This window comes from Galeopterus variegatus, unplaced genomic scaffold (genome assembly GCF_000696425.1).
Source record: "Galeopterus variegatus unplaced genomic scaffold, G_variegatus-3.0.2 Scaffold2944, whole genome shotgun sequence".
NCBI lineage: Eukaryota > Metazoa > Chordata > Mammalia > Dermoptera > Cynocephalidae > Galeopterus > Galeopterus variegatus.
The window spans coordinates 190,284-203,336 of record NW_007729055.1 but is presented as its reverse complement, the minus strand read 5'-3'; the positions used below and the strand labels follow the sequence as shown (position 1 = coordinate 203,336).

Sequence of the window (13,053 nt, the reverse complement as noted above, 5' to 3'; positions counted from 1 at the left end):
TTTTATAAAAGAGGAAACTGAGATTCAGAGGTTTAATAACTTGTCCAAGTCCATGTGGCCAATAAGTGATGGGGCTTGGATTTGAATATAAACCCATTTAGAGCAAAATCTGTCTTATCTGTCTCCAGAACCCAAGGTCTTAATAATAATAGTTACTGTTAGTTTGCAGGCACTGTGCTGTGGGTTCTGCCTGCATGATCTCATTTAGTCTTCCCAATACAACAGCCTTATGCTTTAGGGAGGTACTATTGTTATCCCACTTTTACAGATAAGGAAAAAGAGACTCAGAGAGGTTAAGGAATTTGCCCAAGGTCACACAACTAATGAGCAAGTTGACCCAAGCAATTTGATTTCAGACTCCATGTTTTAAACTGCTTCCCAACATTAAGGTTCAGAAAAGTTAAAGGATTGTCAAAGAGCATAGGTCAGGTGTATACAGAACCAGGTCCAAAACCCAACTCTTCACATGGGATTATTCTTGAGGCATGCAATGGTCTTAGCCTGTTCTCCTCTACACACCAATTATACCCTCACCTTAAGGCCCCTCACCTCTGACATCACCCCAACCCTGTGTGAGTCCCTTCCACTCCACCTAGTGATTTCCCTCCAGTGACCACCCCCAATGCTGTGTCTACACCCCCTCCACCTTCCAACCCGATACAATCTCCAGTCCCTAAGCGGATCTGCAGTCTGCTCCAGTCAGACAGACTGATTACCATACAGTCTGGGCTGCTCATAACTAACCAACCAATCCTACCCAGTACCATTGTGACTTCCTACCTTTTGAAACCAGACATTTCAAACTAACAGGAGCCACTGTCCCAGACAAATCCTACCCATCCCCCTCACTGATAAATTTTACTCTATTGGCTGTAATGCATCCCTTCCAGATGTTTTAAGTTAAGATTGGGAAAGCTGTGTTTTTACTGGATTGAATCACAGTGCTTGGCTGACATTTTTTGGCCCTTCATATACTCCTTAGATTTATCAGCTAATTGCAGACACTTTGAGAGAATAATACAGCATGTGTTTATTATGACAAACCCTGTTAGTGTGTCTTTGTGGTCAAAGATTCACGGGTGTTTTCTTTACCAATCCCTAGTTAAGTATCAGAGTTGGTTCAAAAACATTGGTTCAAGCTCAGGAACTTACATGGGTGAAAATTTCATGTATGTGTTTTGGGGGATGGGTACACGCTAGGTCCAATAGCTTAGTTTTTATTCTTAGATTGTTTTGAAATCTTCAGTTGTGGATGATAAAAAGATTTACTAGGAGATGTCAAATGCCTGAGGAAGTTATACAAAATAGCAAAAAATAGCTTTGTGTTGTTCTATTGCCACCATTTAATAAGATTCTCCCTCTGGGTTAGTTCGGATTCTTCATTTGTGGCCAGTTTGGAGACTTGTGCCTGAGGACATGGCTAAGGGGATGGCTTCCTCCCTTGATCATGGCAGCCACTGGCTGAAGTGGCCCATCTGGCAGGAAGAACCCAGTGGCCACAAATTGAGGTTTGGGGGTGGACAGTCTTTATGATTCAGGTAGGGCAATCTGGGATGTGAGTCATTGTGCCTCAGGATCCTAGCGAGCCCCAGTCCTAGGACATTGCTACATGCATAAGAGACCGAAAAGACTAGATCAACCATAGGAAAGGGGAGGATGGAGAAGCCAGCAGGGAGATGTGGGTTCCCAGGATATATCCTTGGGGTCCCTGATCCCAAGTCANGAAGCCAGCAGGGAGATGTGGGTTCCCAGGATATATCCTTGGGGTCCCTGATCCCAAGTCAAACTGACAATGAAGGGAAAGCAGGACCCCAGGTGCTCAGAGCCAGGTGTGCGAGGGCCACTGACTCTAACAGGATGCACAGGAGAGGTGGGAGTCTGGAATATCTGCTTCCAGCTTCGGTCAGGATAGGCTCAAGGACTAATGAGATACTGAGTCCGCGCCTGTGTTCGGGGTCGGGGAAGGTGGCTGGGTAAGCCAGCGGTGGGGAAAATAAGGCAAAGCTGAAGGATAAATTATGTCCAACTGAGGAATAAGGAAGAAGCTGAAAATAGGGCAATCAAAGTACGAAAATGCCATGAAATTGTATACAGAGTGAAGGAAAAGTAGTTGGAAAAATCTGAATTTTAGAATAGTCAAATGAAATGCTGCTTTTTATGATTTCAGGTATGTAGAGTTACCTAAAATACATGGTTGTGAGGGAACCTGTTTCGATAATTAAATTTTAATGTTTGTCGTCTGTACATCTATAAAGATTTTCTTAAGAATGTTTGTTCATTTCCTTTCACAATGCTTCTCTATGAGGACATCCAGATTTCTCTCTGGAATGACTGACAATGAAGGGAAAGCAGGACCCCAGGTGCTCAGAGCCAGGTGTGCGAGGGCCACTGACTCTAACAGGATGCACAGGAGAGGGGGGAGTCTGGAATATCTGCTTCCAGCTTCGGTCAGGATAGGCTCAAGGACTAATGAGATACTGAGTCCACGCCTGTGTTTGGGGTCGGGGAAGGTGGCTGGGTAAGCCAGCGGTGGGGAAAATAAGGCAAAGCTGAAGGATAAATTATGTCCAACTGAGGAATAAGGAAGAAGCTGAAAATACGGCAATCAAAGTATGAAAATGCCATGAAATTGTATACAGAGTGAAGGAAAAGTAGTTGGAAAAATCTGAATTTTAGAATAGTCAAATGAAATGCTGCTTTTTATGATTTCAGGTATGTAGAGTTACCTAAAATACATGGTTGTGAGGGAACCTGTTTCGATAATTAAATTTTAATGTTTGTCGTCTGTACATCTATAAAGATTTTCTTAAGAATGTTTGTTCATTTCCTTTCACAATGCTTCTCTATGAGGACATCCAGATTTCTCTCTGGAATGGGTAAATATTATCTCTTCTGAGAAACTGGCTTGTTTTTATTCCACAGATTGAGAAGCTCATAAATATTGTCTGTTCTTTTCATTTGCTACTAGAAAACTTGGAACTAAATCCACTTGGAGCAAGGAAATAAGCCCCTCACATCATTTTTTTCTGTGCTGTCCTCACACCTCGAGTCATCTTCCCCTCATGTTCCCTTTAACCCATTTCCCCTCCCTACATTGCAGTTTACTGTATCTTTTATTTGCTTATATCCTGTGGCATCTGTAACTCATGAGCTGAAACAAAAGAAGCATATATAAATATACAGTGCAAATAAATGGGTGTTTCTCAATGTTAAAAGGTGCTTTTTTCTTTTATGGACCTTAAATTTTATAATTACATCATTAGTTGCTTAAACAACCTATTTCTCATGAAAAGAGAAATGGTTTCCTTCTGCCCTTGGAACCATCTCAAATTCCAAATTAAGTAAGGTCCTAGTAAACATACTGCATTCGGTTGGTAAATTAACTCAGTATCCTGTACTTGTTTTAAAATGCTTGGTTCAAATTTTAGAATCAATATTCAACATGAGGCAGGATTCATAAATGGTAGAGAGAAGTCAGATACCCTGCTCTGGCAAGAGGTCTTCATTATTAACTCCCTGTGGGGTCATGGGGTTCCCCAGACTCTCCGCTCGACCCTAAAAGATTCATTTGCCCAGAAGAATACATTTGCATTTACGTAAGACTCGGAGTCCTCCTGAAGAGTGAGACACAATAAGCAGCCTCCAAAACCCTCTCCAACAGCATCTTTCCAGACTTTTCTAGCAAAAAAGAAACCTGAGGAATCTGACCATGCAGCTCCTATGGAGAGTTGACCATCTTCATCCTATCTCTCCAGCTTTATCTATTATCACGTTTATTTCTACTTTTCAAGCTCCTTTTGTTCTAGCTGAAGAGGTCTATGCATTTCTACTTTCTCACCTTTGCTCATGCTATTCCCCACCTGGACTCTGACGCTTCCCTAACCCGTTCCTATCTGTTGAAGTCCTACGCCGGGCTCCCAGTGCTTCCATGAAGCTCTTAGACGTACACCTGCCCCAGCGACCTCCCCCATGAGCTCTGTAGCTCCCACCATCTGCCCGTTTACCCTTGTACCTACCACATATGACCAGCCATTGTCATTTATCATTTCTGGTGTAAGTCCCATTTCTGCAACTCTATGTTAAACCTCTGCAAAACTAGGACTGGCATATCATAAATTCGATAATTATCTGTCAAAAGAACAAATGGATGAATAATTTCTATGGCTTTTAGGACACCCAGCAGCACAATCTGGCTCATTAAATATTTGGCATTCACAATAGTAGTAGAGATGTTACCCTTCCCTCAAGCCCCACTGCAACCTAATGTCCTTTAACCTTCCTGTTCTCTATCTCATTAGCTAAAAGCAAACCTCTAATTCTGTCTTTTCACAAAATAAGCTGTGCATTGACTTTTTATTTCCTCTCCTCCTAGATTTTGAAGAAGTCCTGCATTGAAATTTTAGCAGCTGAACCATCCACCATATGTGCAGGAGGTAAATTGAAACTAAAGGCTAATAATCACTCTCATACAATTCATTATATTTTGAGTTAGAATCACATATTTCCTTTATTGGTGGAGGGGTGGGGAGAGGGGCAGGAAGGGGGAGAGTGAAAAGAGAAGTAGAAATTGCTAACTAAATTTGCTTCTAAGGAAAAAGAAAAGAAACAACATGTCAGTTTGAAAGTTTGAAAAAGTCTGTCCAAATTCTCTCCTTCAATGAGACTTCATTGCAAGGGAATTGTGGCAATACTGCATTCCCACAACAATACTGAGTACTGAATCACCACCAGCACCCCATACTGGATAGAAGTGTTCATCCTCACAACAGCCCTGCAGATGCCAGACGATCACAGTGATCATAGGCCACCCCTGAAATGTTGATACATTTAAGTATTTGGCTGGTGCTGACCTTTCTATATAATTAATATATTTATCTTAATTGTTCAACCTACTACTAGTCCTCACAGAATGGTGGTGGACAACTCCAGTTGTCCTAGTGAAAGGGCCATTATAATTTTGTTATTAATACAGGAGTCTCTACTTATGCAAAAATCAGCCTTTTTTGAATCACACTGTTTTCTCTAACTGATGACAATCGGGGTCTTGCTCTTGTTTCGTATTATAATGGATTGTCTAAAACTTCAACCATTCTTGCTCTTCTCACATAATTTTTGACAGGTTTCCCTTCTCTCCTCTTTCATTCATTTACAAAGTATTGTTAAGCACCTACTGCATGCTAAGCACTGTGCTAAGTGCTGGAGATACAAGAAGGATAAACTCTGCGTAAGTCCCTGTCCTCCAGGAACTTGCATCTTTCACTGTACAGAGTTCACTGTTGATATCACCTTTCCAGCCTTTCAAAATACCAAATGCCAAGTTTTAATTTAAAATATGTTACGCCACCCTGAGAAGATAGTAGCATTGAAGAAAGAACTTCCAAGCCTTTTCAAACACTATACATTTCAAAAGTTATGGCAAATTTTATTAGTATAAATGAGGGAATTCCTTGAGAATTTCATTCCAGTTTCTTGGATTTGTTCTAGAGGAGCTGACTTTCAAGGAGTTAGATGCACTGAATAATCTGTGTCAACCACAAAATGTTAAGTACATATGTAAACATATAAAATTGTTAGTACTTGGTAATTAATTACATACATACATAAATACATATGTACAAACATAAATACATTCATACGTATGTAAAGTTGTTAGCAAAGTATTTGGTGACTACCATTCAAAGATATGCATTAATTTCCCAAAGAAAAGCATTCAAAACAGATTACCTACTGACCTTTAAATAAATGCTACCTGGTAACACAGATGGCAGGGGTTAATGTCGTAGCAACACAGATAAATCCAGGAGAATCTCTTTAAGAAAAACAATTTTAAAATCTAACCTTGCAAATTTGATGAAAACATTTGGCCACATGAACGCAGTGCCAGGCCTTGTAAGGGGTCTGTGCAGGGAGACGTCTCCATTAGGCTTCCTCAGCTTCAAGGTTAAGTCCACCTCTGGGCTCTTGTGCACCTCAAGTAGAGTACATGGGTGGGAGATTTACCTTCATTACGTCATGCGTATTGTGTGTGTAAGTCTAATACATTTTTCACAGTTCTCTAATTTTAAAACAATTAAAAAACAAGGCAGTCCCTTAATTGTGCAATTATCCCATTCACAAAGAAAACCCGGGCTTTTAGTTGAGCAATTTTACTGGTTGTGTTGCAACCTTGTAATGAATCAGAAAGTCTACAGGCAATGAACACAGTTTCCATTAACTCACTAGCAAAATCAATTCCCTTCCTGTAGGCTTCCTGAGGACAGAGAAGGAACCTTATTTCTCTTCACTTTCCGCTGCCGAGCAGAGTACTTGCCATTTAATAGGTGCTCAATAAATGTTGACCGAATGCCTTGAGCCATGTATTCCTTCAAAAACCAGTGCCACTGATTTCTGCCTGTTGGACCCTTATTAACCTCTTTCAAGTAACCGTAAGAAGTTAATATCATACCTTTGAACTATCTAATTAAAATAAAGCAAAATTAGCTGGCTGGTTAGCTCAGTTGGTTACAGCATGGTGCACCAAGATTCAGAGCTCCATCCCTATATCAGCCAGCAAAATTTAAAAAAAAAAAAGAAGCAAAATTAGAAATTAATGGCCAAAGATAGAACAAGACCAAAATAAAAATCTCAATCACTTGGACAGTAGCAAAATGCCTTCCTAAATAATTCTAGACTCAAAGAGAATGCCAAAATCTCCCTTACATACCATTAAGGTGTTCCACACAATAAAAACACCACATACGATTCCATGAACTCTTTGAAGACCCCTCATATGTAAACTTAACAAATATGCCAAAAATACCAAATCATGTCCACAGGATTTGATCCTAGCAAATTCATAGGCTTTGATATGTTTCTTATTAAATGAAAAAAAAAGTAAGTAAAGAATTCAGTAAAACAATTTTTAAAAGCTAAGGAAAATACAAGAAAAAAAGATAAAAATGCATTAATAAATTTAAACAAATTAAAGCAATTCAACTGATAAATTATTCCAAGGGCTGTTTCTTCGGAAGAACCGATAAAATAGACAAATCTGTAGTAAATCCAATCTAAGGGGTCTATCTTTAGATATTTTTAAAACCTCTGGCTTATGTGCAATATTGCATATTTTAAAGATAAACAGTTTTCTATATCAGAGTAAGCTATCCAATTCTACTTTTTTTTATTTCCTATAAATAAAAAATTAATACAAGACACAATGATGGGAGCTAGTCCTAGGTTTTGAAAGAAACAAGCTCCCACCTCACTTGAATTAGAAAGAGAAGGGTTAAAACATGCTGATTACAGAATAACATTACTAAGATGAGAACGAAACTTGCAAGAGACATCCTTATATCAAAAGTTCTTTCATGTATTTCCTTGGACGTCTATTATTGACCATTCTCTGGGGGAAGCATGGCTTTTAGGAAGCACTGGAGCCCTTGTCATTGTCCTTGGCTAGGAACACCTGTCGGATAGAGTTAGTTATGCCCCCTCTCTGATTTTTATTAAGCTACTTCAAGGATCCAGGGGATTTCCAGGTACTTACATGAAAATACTTTGAAAAACATAAACTGTTATACAAAACAAGGTGGCATTATTATCATCAGCATCATTTTAGTGAGGACTAAAAGTTTAACATTAGTGTTAAAATCATGAAGCTAATAACATCATATGTAGATGAGAAAAGCATGCCTGTGTGTTTCTACACTGAAAGAAATTGGGGAAGACATTGACAGAGTTCAGGGTATCTGCAAAATGATGAACTCAGTATGTGTTGGGGGAGAAAGTAAAGAAAGAAGTAACATATCTGTGAAGAAGGTAGAATTTGCTTTCAAGAAAAACCTTTCCTCTCAGCCCTCTCTCCTCACTCTGTGTGAATTATTTCCCTTCCTTGGCCTGCAGAGCAGCCCCTGCCAAAACCCCACTCAGGCCTGTCCACCCGTCTAGACTGGTGATTGTGTTCCCCCAAGACAATGATCTCAGCTGGCTCTTACTGCCAACGCAACACCTGCAGTGGTCTGACAGCAAACCAAGCTTTGAGAGAGGCACTGGGTGGACAAAAAACCCCAAATCCAACACAGGTCTTTATATATAGGACTGCACATAACAAGGTGAAACTTAATGGTATAAATATAAAGTGTTGAACTTGGGTTCAAATAGCCAGTTTCACATACCAAAAAAAAAAAGCTGATGTAATCTTAGGGTGCATCAATAGTCATCAAGGGTCCAGGTCAAGAGAGTTAATAGTCCTACTGTTCTATGTTCAGGCCATGGTTCCAAGTCCCACATTTTTAAGAAAGTCATTGACAAAGGTAAGTTTGTAGGAGAAGAGGTGATGTATTTGGAAACCATATTAATAATCCATTCATATTCTTTTTCTTTCTTCTTTCCCCTTCTTTCTTCCTTCCTTCCTTTCTTTCATATCCTTCTTACTTTTTTTCCCTTTCCTTTCTTCCTCTCTTCTTTCTTTCCTTCCGTTCTTAATGAGTGTCTACTAAGTACCAAGAAATGTGAAGACATGAGTACAAAAATCATAGTGATTGCTCCCAAACCCCCATGAAACTCACAGTCTGCTCTGGGAAGTAGTCATATGTTCAAATAAATTACAAAACCATGCGTTAAGCACTATAGCAGAGGCCTGCTCAAAGAGCCGTGGGAGCAATAATGAGATGCTTGTGGAATGAGGAAAGACTGAAGTAACCACAGAGATTTAGACAAAGAATTGAGATGCTCACAAGAGCATCTTTCAGATATCTGGAGGATTCCCACGCAGAAAGGAATTATTAGGTCTATTCTGCATAGCTTCAGGAGACCACCGTGGAGGGGCTAGGGAGGAATTCAGGGAGACAAGTTTTGGCTTAACACGTGCAACTTTTACAGTGGAGTGGATGGTCTGAGCTCTTCACCCATAGATTTATGTGAGCGGTGGCAAAATTGACATCTATAACCAGATGCTATTTGGAAAAACCTCCTTTGGGCCTCCTCTGCAACTTTAAGTTTCTAAAGACTTAATTCAATTTCAGCTAAGGTATTAATGGTTGATTATTTTTTAATGACTGAAAAACCAAGTACTCCTGGAACTATTTTGCATTTTAACAGGAAGTCTTATTGGGGAGAGGAAGAGGAGAGAATGTCTTATCTGCTATGATCAAAAAGAATTCCAGTCAGTGTCATGGGTGAAACTATCTGGGGAGAGGGAGCCTTGCCAGAACTCCTCCGCTCTCTGAGCTTATAAGCTGGCAGCCTACAGGCCCTATGTGATCTGCACATATGTCTTTTTTGATCCATAGTGCATTTTTGAACTTTTAATTTATTGCTAACATTTAAAAATCTGATTTCACCTAAAAATTTAAATTTTCATCTTGTCTTGAAAAATCAGATATGGCAACACTGGACCTGTATTTACTTTGAGCTAATGATTATTAGAGACTGAATGACTTCCTTTAAAAAAAAGCATATACTCTTTCCAGTTTACCATACTCCATACCACCCCCTATTGTCACCCTAGTACCCAGGCCAGGCATATGGTTGCCGTTTAGCATGGTGCTTATATCCCTATATTTAGACTCTGTTCTAAATCATGTAGGAAGTTATCTGCTGCATGGAGGGCCTGTATAGCAACTTTGACATTACTTACACTTAAATAATTCTGTTTCCCTTTAATATAGATACTTTTAAAAGTTCCTAATTATTTTTGCAGATTAGCCCCTATGTATGAGAACTGATTCATTGATGAGAATTGACTCATCATCAGAGTGTCCCTGCCTAGTTTAGCTCCTCTCTAGGAAACGCACCCTGTGCCTGAACACAGCTTTCCACTGGTCTCACTCAATTGGCCTCAAACTTGCACAGTTCGCAATGTGCTATGTAAGCAAGTACTCCAGGAAGGAACTAATTGGAATCAAGTGCGCAACCTGCCAACTATTCTACATTTATAGTTCTTGTACTCCAGAAACGAAAGTAAATTATAATTAGCTCTTCACATCGTCATTTTAGAAACAGTCATACTATTCCGACTGTGTTTCTCACTTTTCCTGATAAACCTGGGTGAGTTAGCAGAAAAGGAAAGTTGTTTTAGAATTCATGTTTACCATTTGCGTTTAGATGCTTAAAATAGACACATTCAAGCAACATCAAATAGAGGTTTCATTTCTCTCACTTTTCATTGTTTTTCAAAGTACTTATGCCTGGCCATTAGGCAACTCTTGAGAATAGATTGTTTCATTCTCTACTCGGTCTTTCCTTTCGTTTAAAGATATTTCTATTTGGAGGAAGGACTCTCATACACTGTGGGTAGGAATGTAAAAATGGCACAACCACTTTGGAACAGTTTTGGCAATTTCTTAAAAAATTAAACTTACGCCTACTATATGACCCAGCCATACCACTCCTAGGTAAACGAGAGAAAATGAAATCTGTGTCCAGACAGACTTGTACACAAATGTTCATAACAGTCTGTTTTTAATAGCCAAAAACTGCAAACAACTCAAATGTTCATCAACAGGTGAATGGATAAACAAATCCTGTTTTATCCATACAGTGGAATCATGCCCTGCAATAAAAAGGAATAAACTATGTATAAATCTCAAAATAATTATGGATGAGTTGTAAAATAATTATGCTGAGTAAAAGAATTGAGACTAAAAAAATTACTTTCCATGTGATTCTACTTACATAAAATTCTAGAAAATGCAAGCTAATATACAGTCACAGAAGCAGATCAGTGGTTGCACAGGAGTGGAGGTGAGGGGGCAGGAGGAGAGGTTACAAAGCGGCACAAGGAAACTTTTGGGCATGATGGATGTTCCACTATCTTCACTGTGGTATTATCTCACAATCTTATACATATGTCAAAACTTATCAGGTTGCACACATATGTGCAGGCTATGGTATGTCAATTATACCTCATTAAAGCTGTTATAAATAAATAACTATGAAAGAGAAAAGTTGTAGTATCATTTAGGCATCCGAAAACACCTGTATGCCACATTAAGAACCTAATAGCAGAGCAAATTCAAGCTGACTCATGAGATGAAATATCACAAATAATTTGCTACAAAAGTCTAAAGTGACCAGAGCAGGTGGACAATATACAGGTGTCTCATTTTCAATACAGTGAATGATAGTCAGTATTGAGGTGATCTAAAACTATGTGTTCCACATTTCCAAAAAAAATCAAAGAAAGAAAAGGAGAGAGCAGACTGGAATAAGTTTATCAACACTCACTGATCTTATTTTTTTCTTTTTTTTAGTAGAGTTATAACTCACATACCATAAAATTTACTGCTCGAAAAGTGTATTTTAATGGTTTTTAATGTATCACAAGGTCGTGCAACCATAACCATTATCTAATTCCAGAATTTTTTCATCACCTCAAAAAGAAAACCATTAAGCACTCTGTCACTCACCATTTCCCCCTCTATCCAGCCCCAGCAGTGACTAATCTCCTTTCTGTCTCCATGGATTTGCTAATCTGGACATTTCATATAAATGGAATCATGCAATATGTGGCCTTTTGTGTCTGGCTTCTTTAATTCAGCATAATGGTTTTATTGTGGTTTTTTTGTTGCTTTTGACATTTTGTTTTTTCAAAATTCATTTTTTTAATTGAAAATAAGTTTTTTCACTTTTAAAAAATTTTATTTTTTCATTACACAATATAAGCATTCTTTGTGGCCCTTTACCAGTTTCTCCCTAACCTGCACTTCCCTTCTCCCTTTCCCACCTCTGGTGGTCTAGTTCCATTCTCTTATTTTGAAAGTTCAAGGAATTATTGTGATTGTTGTACTTTTCTTTCTTTCTTTCTTCCTTCGTTTTTCTTTCTTTTTTTATTTATTTTTTTTTTCAGCTCGCACTTATGAATGAGGACATGTGGTATTTTTCTTTCTGTACCTGGCTTATTTCACTTAACATAATTTTCTCTAAGTTCACCCATGTTGCTACAAATGGCAGAATTTTATTCCTTTTTATGCAGAGTAGTATTCCATTGTGTATATTATACCACATTTTCCTTTTCCACTCATCTGTCAATGGACATGTAGGTGTTGGTTCCAACTCTTGACTATTGTAAATAGAGCTGCAGTAAACATGGGAGTGCAGGTATCCCTTGACATGATGATTTCCATTCCTTTGAGTGTAGATCCAGCAGCGGGATTGCTGGATCTATGGCAGTTCTATCTGTAGTTGTCTGAGCCATCTCCATACTACTTTCCTTAACAGCTGCACTATTTACAGTCCCACCAACAGTGTAGGAAGGCTCCCCTTTCTCCACATCCCCATCAACATTTGCTATTCTCGTCTTTTTGATACAGGCCAGTCTAACTAACATGAGATGATATCTCAATGTGGTTTTGATTTGCATTTCCCTGATGCTGAGTGAAGTTGATGTGTCTGTTAGCCATTTGTATATCTTTCTTGGAGAAATGCCTATTCAGCTCCTTTGCTCATTTTTTAATTGGGTTACTTGTTTTTTTTTTTTTTACTGTTGAGTTGCTTGAGTTCCTTGTACATTCTGAATATTAATCCCTTGTCAATGCACAGTTTGCAAATATTTTCTCACATGCTGTAGGTTGTCATTTCACTCTAATAACTGTTTCTTTTACTGTGCAGAAGCTTTTTAGTTTGATATAATCCCATTTGCTTATTTTTTCTTTCATTGCCTGTGCTTTTGGGGTCCTGTTCATAAAGTCTTTGCCCAGCTCTACTTCTTGGAGTGTTTCCCCTATGTTTTCATTTAGTAGTTTTGTAGTTTCAGGTCTTATATTTAAGTCTTTTATCCATTTTGAATTGATTTTAGTATATGATGAGAGGTACAGGCCTAGTTTCATTCTTCTACATATGGATTCCCAGTTTTCCAAGTGCCACTTATTGAAGAGGCAGTCCCTTCCCCAATGTATGCTTCTGTTGCCCTTGTCAAATATCACTTGGCTGTAAGTATGTGGGTTGATTTCCGGGTTCTCTTTTCTGTTCCATTGGTCTGAGTGTCTGTTTTTATGCCAGTACCATGCTATTTTGGTTACTACAGCTTTGTAGTATAATTTGAAGTCAGGTAGTAGAATGCCTCCACTTTTTTTT

The 13,053-nt window shown here is 38.7% G+C and overlaps 1 protein-coding gene across 1 annotated transcript in view; it reads left to right on the top strand.

The window, feature by feature from the left end:
- The window catches only part of ANTXR1 (anthrax toxin receptor 1), a gene marked incomplete at both ends in the record, with an annotated part of 224,880 nt that overhangs the window by 52,825 nt on the left and 159,002 nt on the right, over window positions 1-13,053 (top strand). Inside the window, one exon of the mRNA XM_008583503.1 lies at window positions 4,373-4,433. Within this exon, the coding sequence (XP_008581725.1) occupies window positions 4,373-4,433 (61 nt within the window). The remainder of the gene's footprint in view (window positions 1-4,372; window positions 4,434-13,053) is intronic.